This window comes from Abramis brama (genome assembly GCF_963993115.1).
Source record: "Abramis brama genome assembly, chromosome: 25".
Taxonomy (NCBI): Eukaryota; Metazoa; Chordata; class Actinopteri; order Cypriniformes; family Leuciscidae; genus Abramis; species Abramis brama.
In genome coordinates this window covers 8,738,996-8,763,018 of record NC_139987.1, presented here as the reverse complement: position 1 = coordinate 8,763,018, position 24,023 = coordinate 8,738,996, and the positions used below count along the sequence as shown (strand labels likewise).

Sequence of the window (24,023 nt, the reverse complement as noted above, 5' to 3'; positions counted from 1 at the left end):
CTTAAATTATTACATTGCTTAAAAACATTTTTGTGCATAAATTGACTTGTACATTTTTTTTTTTTGTACATTTACTTTATTTTAATACATTTTTAGCTAACTGTGATTTGTATATGTACACTTCTGAAATACAACTTAGACAGTTACCTCTGATAACAGATCACTTTAAATTGTAATGTGGACTCATGTATTCTCTGTAAAAAAGCACTATACAAATAAATGTGAATTGAATTGTCATGAAAAACAGTCACATTTAGACATCCATGGATTTTTATTCTAGGGTTTTATTGAAGTTCACTGTTTTGCAGCCCACATTTGCACTTATTATATAACTGCATTCAAACCATTTCTGATGCCGAATAAAGCGAAATCCATATGAGAAGACAAATAAAAGAAACAATGGTGCCATGGGAACCTTCAGGGCATTTAGAAATGTCTTGTTACTTCTTTTTTGAAGTGTAATGATCATGCAAAGCATCAGAGTCCTTTTATTTCTTGACCAGCTGGATTACATCCTCATCTTCTAGCACATGGTCTTTTCCGACTTTCTGCGGGTTATGCTTCACTGACGACCCCCACACCAATGCACTGCAGAGAGAAGAGAGAGATGATGCTAGTAGGCACGTTTCAACACAGTAGCATTTTCCTAAATGTTTTATATAGTGTTTTAAATCTTCCTTCATTGACAAGGGACAATTTTAAAAATCTGCACCAAATTCATTCTGACAGGTTATAAAGTCTTGCTAGTTTGGAGAGAGTCACTTGAAATTAAAAAACAAAACAAATATAACAAAACAAATATTAAAAAACAAAAACAGTATTGTCCTTCCTTACCTATCGCAGTATCAGGTTCTGCAGTTACCGTTAATAAGAATTAAAAACTGTTACCAAGAACTTGAACTAATTAAATAGAAAACAAGACTAATTAAATTATATACAAAAAATTCATAATAAACCATACATTAATAGGGGATCTCCTTTCAACAGTGCAAGTTGTACAATAACTGCAGTAACTATAGCATTTTGACAAAAATAAACTGACATCTTTGAAAGGCTTCTTTAACAAAAAAATGTAAGACATAAAACCATTTAAACTAAATTGTTACACCTTTTGTGTTCGGGTCAGTTTTGACCCGAAAGTGAAGTGTGGATTTACACATGAAATTATGCGGTTTTGTTTTTTTAAAGCATTAGGAGGGTTCAATTTGACATTGTTATCTGATTCTGTCCCTTTAAAAATCAGTGTAGCAATTGTTAAAGTATTAATTGAAATGTATAAAATGTAAATTTTAGATGAAAAACCTTTAGTTTAACTTGAAATACTAAAATTACCAAAACTAAAATAAAAGATAAACAAATATAAAAAACTAATACAAATGACACAAGCATCAAAATTATTAACATATAAACAAATTAAAATACAAACTGAATAGCCTATATTAAAAAAATAAAAATATGATAATTATAATAGTATATGAATAATACAATAAACACTTATAAATAGATATTAAAATTTATAACAGACTAAATATAACAATATATCTAAAGGTTAGAGATACGTGATCAATGTTTTTTCTTTTCTTTAACAAAATGAAGGGCTCTTATGCAGAATTTAGGAACAAGGTCTTCCCAACCAAAGGAAGTAACGTAATGTACACTGTAACCTTGGAACGGAGTTTAAGATACTGTGCTCATCATGTGTGAGAAATAAAGATACCCAGTGCTGCCATTACATCAGAGCCATTTGCTATCAGCACAGATGAAAAATGACGCACAGCATAAAAAGGAAATACATAAACACTTTAAATTGTACCTGAATAAGTTTCAAAGCAATCTTCACTGAGAGAAAAATCAATGAGTTCTCTGGTTCCAGTCCACTTGCAGAAAACCAATTAAAAAAAACAAAAAAAAACACAAGAGCCTCCTTAAACATTTTGAAGCCACTTACTATTTGAACTCTTTGATGAGGTTTTTGTGAATCTTTAAGCAGAAGTCCTCAACAGCTGTCTTTTCATCTGGAAGCACTACAGGTGACGTGTAATCAGGAAGCTGTCCTTTCGGCTTTGTGTAGCTGTGAAATATCAGTCAGTGTTATTATACATTATGAAGTGGCTTTATGATACATAGTGCCCATTGTAAACTTTAAAGTCTGGCAGTGAATACTGAACAGTAGAACATTATAATCAATTATTCTGCGTTATGTTGCTGTAAGCTTCACACTGGCAAAAGGGCATTTTCACTGAAGGTGACATTTCACAATGTGTTAGAGCTGACCCCTAACGTTCGACTTAACGTTAGTCAACGAGAAGAGACTTAGACGACCAAGATTTTATTAGTCGGGGGAAAAAAAACTTGTGAGGGACAGATCATTAACGGCGGTTCTTTGTGGTAATTAAAGTATGTCGGGCAGGAAATCCAAACGTTCGATTTTCATCCATCAACCTCAAATATGGCTTATCATTTGAAACCTGCAAGTAGCAACTTCACGTGTCCGCTTGCTCTAACGTTAACCTAGATAAATGTGCGCTATGATTAGGCACATATCCAAGTGTTTGTGTGGAGTGTGGAAGCTGAAGTACAGCAGGCTAACTGCGTGACATGGAGGCGCCAGCGCCATCACTAGCATTTTTTCCTGATAACAGCGGAAACAACCAATTTTTTGTTATACATATATAAGAATAATACATCATTCAAAATGTATGAACTGAACCAAAGTAGGGCTGCACGATTAATCGCAATTTTCATAAATCGCACTTAAACCGATTTTGCGATTATGAAATCGCAAAGGATGCGATTGTTTTTTATGCATAGCTTGTCATTGATGTACGGCTCTGTAAACGCTGCTCCATCTGACAGCACTGTGAGGTTGAGTCACTTATAACTTTGTCAACAGCTTTCCAAACACGAGAAGCATTTATGAACCTCGTCCAACAACAGACAACATTTAATAACATGCTTTTACTACAAACTCACTTCATAACAACAGTTGGGCATCCTTCTGTGAGATGATGTGGCTTCTTACATAGAATAAGGCAGTCGTGTGTTTATTAGTCATGTTTAATCAAGCGTTTCAATCTTCTGTTTATTCAGCTACAGCGATGATGCCCAATAGGGATTTCCTGGAATGATGTGCAGTATGTACTTTTGCGGCGGGGCATATTTGGCGTGTCTGCGTGAGAGCGCCCTCTGGTGTTCAGATGGAGCAGCATTAACTACCGATCAGCCGTGCTGCACTGACAAGCTGCGCATACAGGGATTAAAGTGAAAAAAATTCTTCTGACTGAAATTTTTTTTTAGGCCAAGTCATATTCCTTTAACTTTTTACATAGTCGAGACCAATAGCGTTTTAAGGGGAGACGATTTAAACCGCTTTAATATTGCCACTAGGGGTATATTAAAAGCTATTTTAATCTATGAAAACCAGGCAGGGAGCATGTAGGCTACTGTAGAGCACGAACGGCAGCATTGTGACTAGCTTCTGATTGATGGTGACCTAGCACTTTTTTACCATTATTGCCATATTGAAGTCTCCTGTGACATACTGTGCAAAGACACGTACCTGGCTGTTAGATTTTTTTTAGTCCACGAACTAAAAGGCTTGCCATTCTCCCCCCATTTCGCTAAGCCTTAAATATTATATATAGGCAAATTATAACACGTTTACACAAAATTAGTGTTAAAAAAAGTACTTTTCCCCTTTACTTAACATAAATTGTAAGAATATGACTAATAGTAAAGACTAGTACTAATACATAAACATTAGGCCTATGCTAAAGCTATTAAATAGCAGTCCCAAACTAGTTTTTGTTAATACAATGTTGGTATGAGCCACTACAGTCATTTAAAAATATAAAAAATAATACAAAGAAAAATAGTGGCATTTGGGGGTTAATATGGAAACGACAGTTATGATGGTGAATACACAATATTAACAATAACTGTTAATGAAACATGGAAACTGCTCCTCCTGGTGAATAGAATGAAAATCATCCCTGCATTACTTTTATTTCGGGTAATTTACAACGTAACGGCGTTGCATGCTCGTAGTTTCTTTGGCACTTGATCAGTGAGGCGATACAGCGCGCGCCGCTGCATTTGCGCGTGCAATTGAGTGTGCGCTACGAGAACAGTATAACGGCTGACAGGACAAGAACGTCCGTTTTTCTGAGGTGAAAAACTTTATTTCAGCGTACACTTATGTCACTGCCTGGTAGTTCCTATTGTGCTGGGTTTTCTGAAGTAGTCATGATTCGCCTCTCATAACATAACGCTCTAAACACGCACGCAGAGTGGAAAAAGAGGAGCGGAGGAGAGGGGAGCAAGGATCACAGCGCAAATTTGAACTATATCGATATGCGATATGGTCTAATTCCATATCGCATTTCAAAAATATATCGATATATTTTTTATATCGATATATCGCCCAGCCCTACCTGCATTATAAGTGTGTCCATGGTAACCGAAATATAGTTCTACCTCAGCGCTCAGCTGTAGCCTGACATGCACTTTCCGTGAGCAGTAATTGAAAACCCGGAGTGGACCATGAGCGAACTGATTACAGAATGCTTAGAGTGGAGAGAGGAACGTGCTTTTGCTCCACTCCAGGCTTTGATCACATCCCCCTCAGCAGGGTGAATACACCTCGTCTTTCCTTAATTTAAGACTATTCAAACTAAAGTTAAGACATTTATTACACTATTTGAGAAATGAAAGCCTATTTACGGCCTTAAAATTATGAAAAGTGAATTTAAGACATTAAGGACAGACTGAAACCATATTGACGGAAATCCGTCATAGACTTGCTGCAATTAACGGAAATCCGTCGTAGCGACGGAGAACTTTAATCCCTGCGCATAAAATAATCGCAGCCTTTGCCAAATCACATGCGGTTTCATTGCGATTAATCGTGCAGCCCTAAAGGGTCTATTTTATTTGTGTAAACTCACAATAACAACAAACGTGTTTTTGTAAAATAAAGAAAACCAAAATAAAGAAAACAATCAGGTTGCGCTTTCTGCCGTTGTTAATCTTGCGATTATTCGACTAATGGATTATATGAACGACTACTAGTCGACTAGAAAAATCTTTAGTCGGGGCAGCACTACAATATGTATAGCACTACACTTATTTTCAATAACTTTTAATTATGTTCATTAGTGCTTGCAAGGTGCCCGCTCCTCCCTAAGACAAGTTGTTCTGGCCAAATTCTAAGCATGTAATCCCAGAACGCATTGCAACGAGCTCAGCGGAACATGTAACTCACATGCGCACTAGTTGCAGGTAGTCCCAGATCCTTTCCAACAGGTCATCAAAGTTCCAGCGGTGGTGAGCTGAGATTGGCACGCAGTGAGGGATTTTGTAGATAACGTCCAGCTCCTCAATAGAGATCTGGTCGATTTTGTTGAGTACGTAGATGCAGGGGATGTAAACCCTAGAGGAGAGAACAACCATATGAAAAATCTCTTCTGAAGTGAGAATGACTGAGGTTGGAGGATGTGAATATGGTCCTACCGGTTTCCCTCCACCACATCAATGAGGTCGTCAGCTGTGGAGTCGCTTCGTAAGGTTATATCAGCGTTGTGGATCTTATACTCCGAAAGGATGCTTTTCACAGTCTCAGCATCCAGCTCACTTTGAGCACACTAAAACATAAAAGCATGATGACAACTGTAAACACAACTGATCTAATTTATAACAGACACTAAGAAACAATGCAAAAGATGTAAATGAAATGGTTCATAATGAAGAAAAGACTTAAACAAGTAAAATGCTTTTTCTAGTATGCTGCTCCATATCTTAGTGCGTAAACTTGCATTTCAAAACATTTAAAGACATACAAATGATGTTCATGTCACGAAGAACTGCTTAAAATCAACATGAAACCAAAATTGCTACTATCTTTTCTTCTCTATTGTGATCTATATTGTGAAAAGGCTTCTCAAACGGAAAAAAAAAGTGGAACGTGACTTGATTTTGTCCAAGGAATTGATTGGCACATGTCGTTTGCTAATTGTTATGATCTTATATGAGTGACAGGTTATTAGAGGGAAGAGATTATTATTAGTTCTTACTAGGTCAAGAAAATATGATAATATAACACCAATTCCATCATCTCTACACTGGTTACCTATTAAGTTCCGTATCAATTACAAAGTATTACTACTGACCTATAAAGCCCTAAATGGTTTAGCTCCTGGGTATTTAACGGAACTTCTAACGCCCTACAATCCATTGCACTCTTTAAGATCACTAAATTCGAGGCTTCTGGTCATTCCTAGGATATCTAAGTCCACTAAAGGAGGGAGGGCGTTTTCACATTTAGCTCCTAAACTCTGGAATGGCCTTCCTGATATTGTTCGAGGCTCAGACTCGCTGTCCCAGTTTAAAACTAGATTAAAGACGCATCTCTTTAGCCAAGCATTCACATAACACTTACCTTTTATACTACAGTTGAATCAGATTGAATGCATTAATATTATGGAACAGCAGCTACGCTAATTATTTCCCATCTGCTTTTCTGTTGTTATCTCGGGACGCTAGTCCCGAGGTAAATACAGATTGTCAGCTCCAGTTTGTATCCAGCCTCCCATGGAAACTACAGATGCCCCAACACCCGTGCAGAGACGACTCGACGCCTGTGAAGAGACGACTCGACGCTGGCGATATGTTTATGCCCTAAATTAATACATGATTAACTAACTGTATTTTTCTATGTACATCTCTGAAATGCACTTTCTGTAAAGCTGCTTTGAAACAATATGTATTGTGAAAAGCGCTATACAAATAAATTTGAATTGAATTTAATTATTTTTATAATAGTAAAAATAATGACATGAAAAACGATGTTGCCGATGTCATGACATGACATGACAAGAAAAGTGACTTTAACAATGCTTTTATAAATGTATGCATTAGTGGGTTAATAGCACACTGAAGTCGTACAGTGGCAGTGAAGTTGATTCCGCCCTTGTCTTTCTTCTTGAAGCCAATATTTGGTGGTTTCTTGTTGAGCCGGATACCAAAACCTTCCAACTCATGTTCAATGAGCTTCTTGTGTCCGAGAGGCTTCAGAACGTCCAAGACGATCAGGATAAGGTTGCAAGTGCGAGCAACTGTTGGAAGGAGGTAAGATTTGGGAAACGCTAAGATCAGTGAGTGAACGTAACTGGTACTAAAGCACACTTAAAAAGACAGAAGTGCACTGAAAGTGTCTTCAAATGAGTCTGTGTTAATGGTTTGTTACCTACCAGCAATGACTTGTCGTCCTCTGCCCTTGCCATCTTTGGCCCCCTCAATGATACCTGGGAGATCCAGAAGCTAATAAAACAAATAAAAAGTCAAACTTGAATGCCTCATTTCTTTTAGTCACTCACCCAAACTGTGAAGATTTGCAATTCCACATTCCAGGGAAATATATATTTAAATATATTAAATACAGTGTATTGCGCAGAATCTCCACATATCTTGCTTACTTGAACACACACGTCACTACGCAACAAATAACGGCGCACTTGTTCATTTGCATTGAAGCAATAGCGAAGATACAAAAGCATTTGGTTAGCAGAAAATACTTTTTTTTTCATGTTCTTTGTACTGTATTGATCTGTCCACCTAAAATAAATTTTGGTCAAAGGGATCAGGGTGAAAGAGGAAGTGAGGAGATGGCTGGGTGACAGGTGACAGATGACAAATATATATATAGCCTTTATATTTATAAGCTGTGATGTAGTTAATCTGTTTTTTTTCTTTTTCTTTTTCGGTTCTGAATGGCCGGTAATTAAAAAATGTAGTAGCCAAATTGGCAAGTGAGTAAAAAAAGTTAATTTCAAACCCTGTATCCCTTTAAGCTTTAATATTATCATTATGTACACACTGACGGTTCCCTGTATAGTTTACAGCATTTGTTGACATGAGACTTTTTCCTTAAGAAAACTTAACATGTACTGTAGCTTATGTACATCCAAATGAATCAATACTACTGAATCGAATTAAGATCGGAATCGAATCGCAAGCTTGTGAGTTGAAATCGAGTCGAACTGTGAAATGTGTGTCCATACCCAGCCCTACAGAACACACTATTGAAAATCACAATTACAATCACTCTGCCTGGCATATTATAAACTTGTGCGAAGAGTTTCACCTGAATTTTAGCTCCTTTATAGCGGATGACTCCTGGTACAGTTGTCAGTGTGGTGAACTCATATGCAGCCACCTCAGAATACACACCAGCCAAGTTACTCAGAAGAGTGGATTTGCCCACTGACGGGAAGCCCACAAACCCAATACGGGCATCCCCAGTCTTTGCCACATCAAACCCTGGGGGGAAAATCAGGTTAGTGAAAAAACAAAGCAATAACAGACCAGTTTAATCACTCAGGACCCCTTTATAAAAACATGGGCATGAAGCTCCCGAGACAAGATATTGCAGGATCTGTGTGTGATGATGGAGCAGCACTGACCCTCTCCAGTGCCTCCTCCACTGCCTCCTTTAGGAGTGATGAGCTCCCTCCTCAGTTTGGCTAATCTAGCCTTCAGCAGGCCCAGATGATGAGCTGTGGCCTTATTCTTCTGAGTACGAGCCATCTGCAGGACACAGACACTTCATTAAACCGCACATTTACATTGACAATGTCAAGACAACAAAATATTTTCAAAGCTTTCACTGTTATGTGAGATTTAACTGCTCGGTTTATTGAATATCAGGTTCATTTATGAAATGCAGCAGGATTCACTATTGAATGGGTTTGGCGCTAAAGTGCTAACGGCTATTTCTCATACGTTACTGTAAATGTCAACCCACCTCGTTCTCGATTTCGGCTATTTTGGCGAGTAAACTCATTTTGGCGTTGGTCCTTTCAAAGCCGTTACTTGAAAAATAAAAAGTTGATGTTAGTTATTTAGTTACGCGGCGTGTTGGCTCGTAAGCACACCGTTCACATGCTTTGCCATGAGTTGTTCACGCCACGCTCTGTTCTCGCGATATTTTGCCTCTTCTCGTGCCTAACAAAAGGGTTCCACCTACTGGACAGGAGCGAATACTTCCAGTTCTTCCACTTTTCCAGAGATATTTTGGAATACTAAGCATAAATGTCCATACAGACAGATACTGAAAGGGGTATTCTGTCTTTGTGATAACAAGACTCTTTTGCTGCCTTTAGGTGCACCACCTGGGAAAACCCGTACCTCCGAGTTCAAATCGGAAACATTAACAAAGCAAAATAATTGTATTGTGAACCATAAATCCAAATAACTACATGTGAATTATATCCACCTTATTCCTGACGACCTTACTGCGTTTTGAATTATGGGTGGCAGTGGCACTTCCGGTTTGGGGAAAAGACTGAAACGAATCATTTCAAATCATAAGGTTGCCCTACAAATAAAGCTGATCCGTCAGTTTGACTGGATGAGCTGTCAATTTTCCTTCATGATTTATTTTCAGACATCATGAGAGTAACGCTATACTTAGTATTTTAACGTGACATGTTATAACAAGAATATCTATGGCAAGAGCAATTTTCAGTTGCTGCTTTTTCCTCATGAATATTTTATTTTTTCCCTTTGCAATCCGCTGTAAAAGTATGAAAAAGGACAACATATAGCCTACTGCACATTTGTGGGCTGTTCTCCCGAATTTAATTTACGATATATTCCATTAATAATTCACAGGAATGCACGAAGAATCCCTCGTTATTCTCCTCAAATCCTCACATATTTTCCCAGGTTTGTTTTCCCAGGTAAATGCAATTTATAATCTGTCAAACTGACGGAAATCACTTTGAAATAGTATCACGTTGTGCTGAAGTTAATGAACATTTTTGATAAAGGCAACATAACAGATTATGTACTACAGTTATGTATAACCCGTCCGTTATTGCTGAAGACTCGCGCTTTTGGGTTTTTTGGTCTGTTGAAAGTACCTTGTTGATGCTTTACACTTTTAAATTTCCTTTCAATGTTCGATGGTTAAAGGGTGAGTAGATTAATGTCATCTCATTGTGACACTTTTTAACGTATTGCGTTCATAGAGCGAGCCTTTTCACTGATTGTTTACAGCTTAACGGAAGTGCGTAGGAATACAAAAGGTGGATAGTGGAGAAAAGAAACTACAATCAATAAAATTGCGTTCTCATTTGCCCTAAACACAAAAGAAAAAAACCCCAAAGAAAACGTTTCTAAGACTTTCCAAGAGAGAGAAAAAATCGATAGATTGATTTCGTTAGTCAGAAAAGAGAAAGATGTCAAATATGCCGTCATTAGAACCATTCATGCAGCAGCAGTGTTAATAGTTTTCTGCAATTTAATGCCAAGGTAATATAACACAAAGTATAGGTTTATAAATGTGCATTCATTTTAAATTTTAAATTATATAAAAAAGTGAAAATATAAAAAAACGTTGCTAGGTTTACGAGGTTACTGTGGATCCATCATGGCGTCATCACGAGAAGAATCCATAAGATTAAAACAGTCAGCAACGCAGACTGTGCGTGTTAGCCAATTAGAGAACTTAGAGGCTGCTCTCAGCCAATAGCGCGTGAGCTTGGGGGCGGGACTATGAAAACTGCTGCTTCACCAGGCCCAGAGCCGTTGAAAAACATATTTAACGGCTCTGACCAGGCAGGCCTATCATCAGTAATGTACTTTTTTTTTTCAACTAATGATTTAGATTCTACCTAGAATTAGGTAATTCATTAATTAGTTGTTAAATATTCATGGTGATCTCAAAAGCTTAATTGAATTTGTTATAGACATCATCAGCCATAGGGTGCCCTGCAGTTAAGAATTATAAAAATGTATTATAGGCTATATTAGATATGATATAATATACATTATAGGCCACTGATTGTTTCAACAGCTCAACAAAATAAAAGATAAATAATACACATAGTATTTCCATGTAACTGCCATTATAGCCTAATAACCGAAATAAATGTGCCACTTATTTTAATAACCAACAGGCTTATTTCCTATTGAGGAAGTTGGCATTAATTGGAGGGGCATTCATTCTCACTCTAGAAAGTAACTGATTGGACAAAAAAAAAAAGAGAAAGACTACATTTTACAGCCTGCTAACTGTTATATAGCATACAGACTCAAAGCTAACACGACATGGGCAAAGGACTACTTCATGAAATACATAACATCAATGCTCAAACACACTTTTTCTGTTAAATAGCTTCATTTTATTGTTTATATTCATTTTGCATACAGTATTTAATCACTCATAGTTTCTATGTTGGTGAAATTGCTGGATCCACCATCGTTTCGTTAGGTTCTGTGACCCATTAATGACATTCTGGGATGTGTTGTTGCTGGGCCAGGTTATGAAATGCACCAATATATCCAACATGAACCCATCATATATCTTTAGAATCTAAAGTGCACAGATCTATCAATAACATACTATCAATAAATGATAGTAAAGTTTGGTGAGCCGGTCGTATTCTCTTCCACAATAAGTACAATTCTTTGCATCAGACAGACATTTGTGTTCACATTTGGAATGGCGTGAGACCGATTGCTTGGAAAATAAGTATGAAACTCCTTTATTTTGATTTGTGCTGTGGATTTGTTTAACCTTTAACACCAGTATGAAAAAAACAGAGGCTGAATTCACAGGACATGCCAGAGGGCCATCCCAGAGAAACCCGTTACAGAACAATGGTACGGTTCGGCTTACTGGGAAACCGTGAGGTCTTCCAGATGACCATCCATTTTTCCCTTCTTTCTGCCCATTTTGAAAGCTTTGGTTCTACATTCCACTTACACACTCAAACACAGTTCTTTACCACACATCCTTCGAGAAAGACATACGCATCTGGAGGTGTGCTTGTCCTCATTAATATACAAAAATAGGCATTTCCAAACATATATAAGATAGTTGCTGCTCTTAAACAGATCTACAAATAGATCTATAAATAGCATCCAGTAGATCTCTTCTCGTTTTTGAAGTCTGTTTAAGCGTAGAGCACACAGTGAACCGAGAGCGTTTCCTCTCAGCTATTCCATAGATTGCCGTTGGAACTAATGGAGAGTTTGAAACGTTGGTGCATAAACAGCAGCGATCTAACATCTACATTTTAAGCACAGTCATTTCAGTCGAGGTCTCAATTCTGCCCTTGCCATAGCCTACACAATCATTATCGTTGTACATTCTGGCCATTATCCTATGACTAAAGGTGTCTGTTTATTTGAATGAGCAACATAAATTCATTTTATAGTCAGTAAGCATTGAAGTGCAATGATAAAAAGTGCAAGTATAGATTCAGACGCATTCATTTCGTAAATTGTTTGCAACAGGGCCCCCGGAATAATCACTTTTAGAGGCCTCACAACAGAAGAACACTACAGCTGATGCCGTTTCTAACCTAAAAGATATATGCTTTCCTTTGAGAGTGAAAATCTAGGGTTTTCGCTATTTGGACAGGGAGGGGAAGCATTCCTCATCTGCCCATCTTGGGTTCAGACATGCTATTAGTTCCTCAATAAAGAGTTATTAATGCCTGTTGATTCTAGGAACAGGTCAGATCTCATTCACATACGTAGAGACAGACAATTCGGTAGGAAGCACTAGTCCGGCACTATTCAGTGCCGTTTGAGGTCATCACATTGCTTTCCTGAATTAAGTCCCCCGGAAGGACTTGCTCACCTGATAGCCCCATCTTTCCATCATTAGTTACTGAGAAAAGTCTCTCTGTGATCCTGTCAACAGAGAAACAGCATCATTTATTGATGTAAAAAAAAAAAAAACCCGACAAGATATGTGTGGAAGCTATCCATTTCAAACGCATTATCCCCGGTAACCTCTGATGGTGCCATCAGAATTTGGATAATACTTTATTGAAACCATAAGGCTTTACAGTAAAATGCAACTTGGCCATATGATGGCGAAAGTCTTCTCCGGAGACGCCGGCTGGGCTGGCAGCTCTAGCTGCTCTCGGAAGAAGTGGGCGGCGCGGTGGAGGACGACCGGCGCCGGGAGACGGACTGCGAGCGCTCGTGGCTGTTTTTGTCGAATGGCTGGAGTTGCACCTCCAGAAAGTCCCGGTGTTGCTGGCTGATCACCTGACTGATGAGGCCTGGAAGAGCCTGTAAGTTGCTGAGCAATGTCTCCAGTTTGGTCTCCAGCAACCCAATCCTCTTTTCCATGTCTTCGCCTCGCTCGTTAAGGTCCGAGACCAGGTCGTACATGATGTTTTGAGTCTGAGATGAAGCGAGGAAAAGGGTATAGTTAACAGAGATTCATAAAAGATTGGTCGAATAGCCTGGTATTATAAGACTAGCTACTAGCTAACTACTCAGACTTGTGAATATTGGTAAAAAAATAACAAAAAATTGTTACGATGCCAATTATCGGTCAATGAACTGTTGGTAAACCAATGTTTACCAATATTCACAAAAGTCTGAATATCGTTAAAAAACATTGACAAAAATGCAAATATTAGCAGTGCATAATGCTTGATCTTTTAAAAATATTGAGTCAAACAATAAATGGCAACATTTGATGGGGGGGGGGGGGGGGGGAACTAACCACATAATTCACAGATAAAGTAACTTATTTAATGTACTATTTGGATAATTACACGTCCTTTTGAGTAACAGCCATTTTGTCTCGAATTAGAAAAGTGTAATTATTCAAAATGCATATTGTTTGTTGTAGTCTAATGCTCATTTAGTTATGCAAAAAAGCATAAATAAAACAACAATAAAAAAACAGCATATCGGTTTTCATACGTTTAAAAAATAAATCGCTATCATCAGTCTTAAAAAAGCAATATCAGTCAATCTCTACAAAGGTGGTCTCTCTATTTTTAGCACATTATTATGTAGTTGCTAGGGAGCTCTGTGCATTTGCTAGTACGGTATTCTGGGTGGCTGCTTACTGACATAAATCAAAAGAGTATAACACTGATATTCCGGTCTCTAGATATGGCTCAGCTCCCTCCTTTAATTTAATTAAATGAGATTTTTTTTTTCTCCTATTATCCACCAGGTAAAACTCATTAGGCTGATGGCTTAGAAAGATAACAGCACACCTCTTCTCAAAAAGCCACATGATTTGAAGCACAATTCATGTCTGTAGCAGATAGCATGTGACAAGTTATACTTAGTAATACTTTGGCTTAGAGGTTTGTTTAAATCCCTCACCTTAAGTATGTGCAACAGTGACACTTGCCATTAGCAGACACCACTAAATATGAAATATTGAAATATGAAAAAATTCTAAAGAAAAACTAAAAAAGTTGCAGACGTAGCCCTACGTCACAGAAGTTGCAGACGTATCTGGGTCTGAAGGTTGCAGAAGCACTGCAGCTGCTTTAGTTATTTTAAGCTGCATTATAGGATTCATTGCCACTGGGAGCAGCTGCTGCCATGATTAATGTTATACCGCCCTCTTATGGTGAGAGGCAATTACAGCAATGATAAAAGGAGGCTGAAACCAGTATGAGTCATATCACGCTCCGCCTCAATGTCACCCTCTCCGGTTTCTTTGGGAGGTGCGGGACAGGAGGGTAATTGGGTAACACTAACTAATGACTCTCACGGCAAAGCCCAGACAGAGGTTGCTAGGATATGACCACTGCGGATGTTTGAATGTCACAGCTTCGGCGTGTGTGTGCTCGTGCGAGAGGCTGTTCCAGCTGACTCATCAGATCTCAAGTGTATCCCTTTCCCAGGTTTCTGTGGGTTCTGCAGAGTCAGGCTGGCAGCAAGCCTGGTGTTCCCCAGGGCTCGCTCTTAAGCCCGTCTAAAATATGGCCATAAGGGAAGTGCAAATGCAGTGCTTCAAATTTATCAGGCTGTTTTAACATCTCAGGTGTCTCATCAGTTATTCTTTTTTTCTCTCAGGAGATGAAAGCTTTTCCGGACCATTAAGCAGCATGATGTATTGTGCGTAGAAAGAGGGAAATAAATAACAAAAGCCAACGTGAGAATGTTTCGTGAAGGAAAAAGAATAAATTAACAAACATCAACCATACGCTTGGTTGCTCACTGTAAGGAAACAAATTATCTTCACCATATACGAAAACCATATTGTAGATGAAACGTAAAGAATTAAACAAATTTTAAAATCACGTCTGTTCATTTGACACCTGTAGACTTACAATATATGTGCGCTTTAGAATTTGTACTGAAACAAAAACGGACCTCCTATTTTCCCATCATGCATTAGTCAGACATTCAACTCATTATCTTACCTTTGCAAGGTCCACTAGAGAGTTTGCTTGGTCATTCAGCTTGCGTTGCTCCATTTTTACACTTCTTAATCTGAACACAAGACCATTCAGAGCCCAATAGTGGCAAGCGGTCAGTACAAAAATCTTTTGACAGGTTCTCCATTCACAAGCCACACATTTCAGAAGCACTCCTAGGACATGCACAAGACATGAGGAGAGAATGCAGGGATTGAAGGAGGACTGAGGCGCATGCAAGTTAAACTCCAGAGGGAAGAGGCTGTGGGCGCGGAAGGTCTCTCCAATTTTTGAGGGATATTCTTTTCCGCACCTCTTACAGGAACAAAGCTCTGATGAGAGGCTTTCTGGTTATTAGTGACATAGGGATAAATTATGTATTAAAAACCTATCAAAAAATATTACAGAATTTACTTTACAAAATATTTACAAAACTTTACAAAATTTACAAGACAAACCAGTCACTTCTGGTCCTAAGAAGATATTTAGAGTTTAGTTTGAAATAACAGTAATACACTTATGGTAGAAGTCTATGGGGTCGGGCAATAAATGTTAAAATATACAGTGTATTAAACTTTAAACAAGTTAAAACAACTGTAATGTGATAAAATCGCTTACTGACTTCGTCTGCACACAGTTACATTCATTATTTCATGACTATGTACAACCAGTGAACCCGCTAACATTCAAATTAAATGTGTAAGGGTATGAAACACAACATTCAAACATATTTACATTTACATTTATTTATTAAAGGGGGTCATGACATGGATTTTTAAAATTATTTTAATATGTTCTTTGAGGTTCCCTTATAATGCTAATAACATTGTTTTTTTGTTTTTTTTTAACAACAACAAAAATAATTATATATATATATATATATATATATGAAGAGTTCAGATGCAAAAGCCTCTAAGTGCCATCTGAAATTTTCTTCTAGTATGATCATTTTTATCAAGTTTGTTAATTTAAGTTCAATAATTTCACTTAAATGGCAATGCATATTACCTATTAATTGTCATTTAGGTGAAATTACTGAACTTAAATATACAAGGTTTATAAAAATGATCATTCTAGAAGAAAATTTCAGATGGCACTTAGAGGCTTTTGCATCTGAACTCTTCATATATATATATATGGAAAAAACTATAATTTTCAACTTTCATACTGACCTTCTGTCTGAAATGATCTGTTTTTAAGGGGAGGCTTCTTTAAGGCTTGCTAGTAAATGGCCACTGTTATGATTGGTTAACGTCATTGCGTATATGTTAAAAGGACAAGGCAAATTTGATGTCATGACCCCTTTAAGTTATGTTATGTTACAGGCATGCTTACAAACAAAGAACATCGTCTTATGTTAAATTGCTTGCACGAGAAATAAGCTAGTACTTCACTAAAAGGATGATTTATAAACTTTGTAGGTCAAAATAAAATAAAAATTTACAGAAGAATTAAAGGGTTAGAAAATGAACAAAAATGTAAATTCTCCCATAATTTTCTCACCCTTAAGCCATCCTAGGAGTATATGACTTTTTGCTTTCAGCCATATTTATATTTAAAAATATCCTGGCTCTTCCAAGCTTTATAAGATTTGAAGATTTGAACATCCACCCATCATAAAAGTAATCTGTACGACTTCAGGGGGTTAATAAAGGCCTTCTGAAGCAAAGTGATGCGCTTTTGTAAGAAAAATATCTATAAGCTATAACTTTATGAAGTAGAATAACTGTCGGTTACGGCGGAAGAGTGACCTCTGACCCGACGTTTGGCTGAAAGAAGAAAGTCCTACACCTAGGATGGCTTGAGGGTTAGCAAATCATGGGACAATTTTCATTTTTGGTTGAACTATCCCTTTAATATGAGTGCTTTAACAAAAATATGAGCTTCACATTCTGCTTTTAAACCCTTCTGAATGCCTAGCCCCATAGACTTCCATTGTAAGTGCGGTAAATGCAGTATTTTTTTTTGTCACTTTTTTTTTTTGGTGATACTCGACAGCATGTCCATAGAGTGTAAATTGTTTTGAACCTGGAACATTGCTTTAAACTAACGACTATGAATCCTGTTGAATAATGGTTTCGCTATATTATAAACGGATCACTGTGAACTGTAAGCAAGCGGAGATAAATAGCCTCTAAGAACTGAACACTACATCACACAGCTTTGTAAACCAACCCTCTCACTCAAATCCATACTACTAGCATTAATTATTCATCTGCTCCATTTAATTAGGTTTCATAGGAGCTACTTATCTTCACTAGGCTATACATTAAGTGCTTCTCTCGTTCTCAAGGGCATGTAACACACATAAACTGCGGTTTGCAGAATGTTTCCGCAATCACAAGGGAGAAACACAAGAAAGCTGTTCTCCGTTCTGGGGGAAAGGGATTGAATCACAGCTGGAGATATTTGTAATCATTGCTGAGAAAGAGCAACAATTTCGCAATTCATTGTGTAGGCTGGCGCATTAAGCTCTGGGTTAAACTCTCTAATTAAACTGCGTTCAGATCAGAGAGGAGGGAGTAAGGGCGGCCTCCGGGGACTGGAAGGTGTTTGGCCCAGATGTAGCAATTTCTGCCCAGGAGAGCAGCATTAAGAGGGTACTATATACTGATACAAAGAGTGCAGTTCTGCTGCCAACCACTGGAGGGCGCGAATCGAGCTTCACACAGCAGAAAAACTGAAAAACATGTCCTGAGTCTGTCCAAAGATTACTGAATGAATCACACAAGAACAGGGCCAGATCAGATTTTACCACTTCGTCAAAAGAATAAACAAGGAATTATATTTTGTATATGGAAAATTAACCCTGTTTTTAGGACCATTAACATTGATTGGATTGACATTTTCATCACTTTTTACCCTAAAGTTCTCATTATTGTAATACTTCAACTTACTTTTGTGTTTTTCCCATTATTCTCAACTATATAAAATATATGAATAATTTGCAAACATTTATACTAATTAGAATGCTATACTAAAAGTAATTCATGTAAACAAAATAAAAGTTAAAGTAATAAAGGCAATACTATATTTTGTTTAATTTGTGTGGAATTCAAATGTTTTTATAGTATAAACACAATTTGTGTGAAAAAGAAAACAACTGTAATACATCCCCTTGTTTTATATGTGTGTGTGTGTGTGTGTGTGTGTGTGTGTGTGTGTGTGTGTGTGTGTGTGTGTGTGTGTGTGTATGGGAATTTCCCATTATAACTATAAATATTTTTTCTATTTATGTATAAATATTTAATTGATATTAGAATATTTAAAAAAATAAAATAGCTGATGTAAACAATCAATTTACAGTAACTTTTTTTGTTTAATTTGCTTTACATTAAAATAATTATAATATAAAATAGCTTATGTAAACAAAACAAAATTTAGATTATTTTGTTTAAATCAGCATAAAGAAAAAAAATTGTTTAATTTACTTTACAATAAAACAATTATATTTTGTGTGAAAAAAATACTATACATTTTTAAAATGTAAAAATGCATTTCAAAATAAAGTCAATGCCACCATTTTAAACGGCAATGCCTGACATGAAAACAATGTCAAAATATTAATGGTCCTAAAATAATCAGAATTTTCTTTAAGTAAACTTTTTTTTTTTTGTGGTGAAATATGACTGGGACATTCCCACAGCAATGGGGAATCCATCAGGCACTTCCAATTGTTGAAATATTGTAAGTATGTCTCGAGAAAATGGCTCCATTACGTTCATTTTACAGTTGGATGACCGATTGCGTTTAGAGAGAGAGGAACCACATTTGACATGAAAAGCTTTTCAAAGCATATATACAACTAAATCTAATTTATTTGGAGGGCTTTGCTATGTCTATTGTTCTAATAATGCATTTGGCAAGCATCCGCTTTTGACATCACGGGTACATTAGAGAAAGGCGGTAGCCCGCATGCCGAACCGAGTTTCATTCATGAGGCTCTTTCTGTGTGCTGAACATTAGCTCCTGCTGGGGCAAAGGGAGCAGAGCATTTTGGGATAAAAGTCACCCAGAGGCTCCCTCGGGCACCCGCTGACCTTCGCGTCTGAGAGCTCTTGTTCGCTCGCACAATCCCACACCGAGACATTGATCTGGTTCTGTGTCTTTCTCCCTGTGTGTGTTTTCTTGCGCTCAGTCTGATTCACCACATGCTGCTCTGTATGCAGTGAACAAATGCAATCGTTCATAGCAGTGTCGTGCAGATGAAGCAAACTTCATGCCCGTTTGCCTCGCTTGCATAGGCTCCGCGAAATAATTCAGTGCTTGAATTAGGACTGGCAAAATTCAGCAGCCGGCCGATCCACATTATGACTCGCTAACATCTGCACTGTTATCGGTCATCCAACTGGGAAATGAAGGGGTGGTGGAGGGGTGTTTGAGGAGGAGGAGGGTGGGATAAGCGGAGACAAATGTTTCAGGAGCAACTCGGATTCCATGAGCCCAAAGATGCTTACGGCCGTATGAAACAAAAGAGGATGTAAATGAAACGTTTCAGGAACAGTCATCCTTCGACTCATGGAAGCAAAGTCAAGTTTTAGTTTTAATCAGCGGCTGTCTGATTAAACGTCCCAGATAATCACATTCATGCAACAATGGAAAGAAAACACCCTCTATCATTGATAACTGGAATTCATTGAGTAAAATGGTAATGTATTGCTGGTTTAGTTAGTTTGTCAGCTCTGGTTTTAGGACAGTCCGGCTGAGAAATGCCTAAAATGCTAATTGAGCGAATTGCACAAAATGTTCAGGTCACAATTCAGCCCAAAATAAAAATTTAAAATAAAATCTATTTTTTTAAAAATATCTAGTTTTTGTAGGACCATTAAGATATATTGCATTGTGACAATATTATATATTATTATATATACTTTAGTACAACAAATACTACCATATATATATTATATACATAATTTCATAATTTTACTAATATATATTTATAAGAATGACATTATTTGCTTAAAAAGTGCCATAAAAATAAAATGGTCCTAAAAATAGGCAATGTGAGCAATATATAAATGATAGTTTTTTAAGAGAAAAAACCTGGCTATGTTCTTGACAGGTTTTAATAAGATTCTGCTAATTAGCAATTGTCCTAAATAAGTGGTCAAAAAGTTATTTATTGTCCTTAATTGTCTCTATTACTCCGCTTGTTGAAAAAAGAATCCAAATTATTTTCAAAGTATGTGTAAGTAAAAGATTTAATAATGCCTGATGCACTTTTCAAAAATATTTGTACATTTTTTTTTGAGAATGAATTTCACTTATCAAATGAGGGCGTGTACATTTTGTTTTCTTCTCAGTTCATCAGATAGAAATACAAGCTCTCATTTGCATGCACACAACAGATCTGTATCTAAAGGTGAGGCGAAGACTTACTTTCGAGCTCTATTGCATTGTGTTGACACAAACAGGAAAAAAAGGAAACATAAAATAGACAAATGAATTATCACAACAGTTAAAATGTGGCATGATTATTGTGTTCAGATCTCCCTGCAATCTCCATCAACACACAGTCATCAGGTGATACACTTTTATATTGACGTCCCCAAAATCCCAACATCAGCACAACATCCACAATTGTCCATGCTTTTGCCCTTTTCTGCATTTTAATTTTCGCACTAGTGGCACCAAACTGGATTAGCAAAAATAAGAGTGTTTCCGAACAAGATTCCAAAAACATTCCCTTCCCTGCTGCCATTGTTAAACTTACCAAACTACAAACTACTCAAAGCTAGCCTTTAAAAAAAGTAGTTAGATACTAAAACAAATACAAAAGCTACTTTCACTTTCACCCATGAAACCCCATTAAATCGCAGTAAAATTGCTAGATTCACTTATTTTTATGTAAATTTACCACATTTGTCAATCACACTTCCAGCAATTTTCCATCTTTTATCCGTTTTTCTATTGAAACTCAGATCTCATTAACAAACAAATTTAGATACAACAAAAACTATATAATACAAGGGGCCGTTTAGACAACACGTATTAAAACGGAAAACTTTTTATGCGTTTTGGTCGTTCATTTACACGTCAACGGTGTTTTGGGGAGCCTGAAAACGCAAACTTTTGAGAACGGGTTTCAAAGTGCAAGTTTATGAAAACGATATCGTTATTGTCTCCGTGTAAACTACAAAAACTTGAATTTGTGAAAACGGTGACGTCATGCATATTACGTGTTCAGTCTATAGACGGGTTTCCATCCAATCATGAAGCGAATTTTTTTCAAAGTTCACAAAAAACAAACAAATGCGAATTAGGTGCGTCCGAGTGGATGACGGTGGTACTGGTAACCTATTAACCAACAGTAAATAAAACACCATCATGAGGATGGCCGATTAGGCTACGTTACGTCAGAATTTATTCGGCAAATGCGTTTCCATCTCGCATTATTCCCATTAACTCTTTTTCGCACAAGTCAAAAACCACCTCAAGCGAGTGTAAACTTTCGAAATGAGGTAATTCCATCACTCATTTTGGATGCGATACTTTAAAATTTGCATAAAAACAGGTTGACGGAAACATAGCTCATAGGCAGTGTTTCTTTACAAAGTGACATCGCCATCTACTGGCCTGGCATGAATAATACAACGTTTTTACTTATGTGAACCATCATTTTGACAACGTTGTCCTCTGTACACGAAAAACGCAAGTGATTTGTAACGAACAGCAGCAATTAACTGGATATTAAAAGAAAGACATAGTAAAATGACATTGCGACAAAAGGATAGCATTCATAAAATTACATCATTAAAGTAAAGACTTTCGCGCTACTGAAAAATGACGTTTAGCTAGGAGCAAATTAAAAGCAGCGATTCCACTGCATGAATTTTCCATTGTATTTCTATGTAAATATGAACTAGACGGATGTGTTGCACTCAAGTTCAAAGTAATACTTTTAAAAAATGCGTTTCTAGACTTTTTTTTTCTTCATTTCACTACCCTGCATGTTTTGTGTGAATGGCCCCTTCCGCCCCAAACTCACGCCATTGGTTGACGTAGATGATGACACACGATGACAAATCCATAACGTTTGTACTCTTTGGACACTCAACCTTTATCTTAAATCATAAAGTAAATATTTTAACATCATCTTTTATAAAAAGACACTTTAAAAAGCAGCAGCTTATTACTGGAGCGTGTCAGATTGCGCCTGACCTCCATCAAAGCGGCAGATGTGCTGTGTGTCAGTCTTGTGCCGCTCATTTAGCTAGCGACTCCCTGGCCCAAATGTGCTGATCCTACAGAGCCCACTGTAGATTATAGCGGCATAGCAGGCGGTGCATGGGATGTTACAGCTAGCACCACCCACGCCACCACCTGCCCCTCTCCTCACGCTCTGTATGCGCACACGTGGACGCTCTCTCCTCGTTCCCAAAGCCACCGCTCGCAACCTTCATCGTGACGCGCCATCAACAGTGCATTTGCTTATCGCAGCTCGGCACCTGTTTCCACAGCAAAGGACAAACAGACCTCCAAAAACAAGATGTGCTCCTTATTTCCTGTGTGGCCTCGGCAAGTGTAGGACACGAAGATGGCCTGAGGATAATTTCAGCGCTATACTAGACTCCCTAGCCTTTTACTAATGCATGATAAGAACGGCTTTGATCAGTGGAAATCGATCCTAGTCGTCCTCATTATGCAAAACTGTATGATTTCCATGTTAAAGGACACACACTGGAGCCATTAGTGCAGACAGGGCCAACTGGGAAGTTTTAGATTTGGCCTGCAATGGCAGTTTCCTGTCTTTATGCGTTTGGAACGGGGCCAGGTGCTCTTCAAATATAAAAGACACTGAACAGAAAAAGGGAAGCGAATTAAAGTAGAAGATAGAAAACCACAAAGGTCTGTTAAGATGAGTGTACGCACACCTGAACGGCCGTATTGATGCTCACATATAGTCTAAATGAAGGCATGTGAACTCATATACAACCATAAAAACACAGAAGCACACACTAATGGTTTTGCACAGAGCCGGGAGCAAATTGACCATTAATCTGTGGTGTCATGTGTGAGCTGTAGCCTGTGGTTTATGTGCGCTGACTGAACATTAGCCCGCTCGCCTGTATTCCCAACATCTCTGCTCCAAGCAATCTCAGCCTGTTTTCTTTCAGTTATGCATGCACCTATAAAAAGAGCCAGAACATTGTGTGACGTTACCCTCAGCGTTATTAGTTGTGATGTATCACGCAAACCACAGCCCGACGGCGTCTAATTCCATCTCGTGGCAAGAGGGAAACAGAGCAGACAAATCAGAAGTTTGAATACATTGTCTCTATCATTATCAACTTAACATAATGAAACAAGGAGATTTTGCAGTGGTTGCTAATGGCTAGCTGGTGGTTGCTAAGTCTTCTATGTGGTATCTGGGGAGTCGCTAGAGGTTCTGGCTAGTTGCTAGGTGGTTGTAAGGACATTCTAGTTTAGATCCGGTTCTTGGCAGCTGTAGAAGTGTGGGCTGGCAGAAATAATGAATGGATTTTTTGTGTGTGTGTGTGTGGGGTGGGGGGGGGGGGGGGTAATACACTAGATAGATAGATAGATAGATAGATAGATAGATAGATAGATAGATAGATAGATAGATAGATAGATAGATAGATAGACAGACAGACAAACAAACAAACAGATAGACAGACAGACAGACAGAATGACAGACAGATAGACAAACAAACAGATAGACAGAGAGACAAATAGACAGAGAGACAAATAGACAGAGAGACAAATAGACAGAGAGACAAACAGACAGACAGACAAACAAACAGACAGACAGACAGACAGACAGACAAACAAACAGATAGACAGAGAGACAAATAGACAGACAGACAA

At 37.7% G+C, this 24,023-nt stretch overlaps 2 protein-coding genes across 3 annotated transcripts in view; both read right to left on the bottom strand.

Moving 5' to 3' along the window:
- Positions 1–264: 264 nt before the first annotated feature.
- Positions 265–8,981, bottom strand: drg1 (developmentally regulated GTP binding protein 1). The gene is made up of 9 exons (XM_084104695.1): positions 8,801–8,981; positions 8,460–8,583; positions 8,141–8,316; positions 7,248–7,317; positions 6,943–7,112; positions 5,512–5,642; positions 5,264–5,431; positions 1,949–2,071; positions 265–588 (listed from the first exon to the last, which is right to left on the bottom strand). Exons 1-9 carry the CDS (start codon positions 8,837–8,839, stop codon positions 489–491), a joined length of 1,101 nt encoding a protein of 366 aa, XP_083960821.1. The 5' UTR covers positions 8,840–8,981; the 3' UTR covers positions 265–488.
- Positions 8,982–11,169: 2,188 nt separating this feature from the next.
- kcnn2 (potassium calcium-activated channel subfamily N member 2) overlaps positions 11,170–24,023 on the bottom strand; it is a 37,811-nt gene continuing 24,957 nt past the window's right edge. Inside the window, exons 7-8 of one of the 2 annotated variants that reach the window (XM_084104621.1) lie at positions 15,201–15,270; positions 11,170–13,203 (exon numbers count right to left, since the gene is read on the bottom strand). In XM_084104621.1, the coding sequence (XP_083960747.1) occupies positions 12,928–13,203; positions 15,201–15,270 (346 nt within the window). In that variant the 3' untranslated portion in view covers positions 11,170–12,927. The remainder of the gene's footprint in view (positions 13,204–15,200; positions 15,271–24,023) is intronic. The other variant, XM_084104620.1, reaches the window with a different exon arrangement.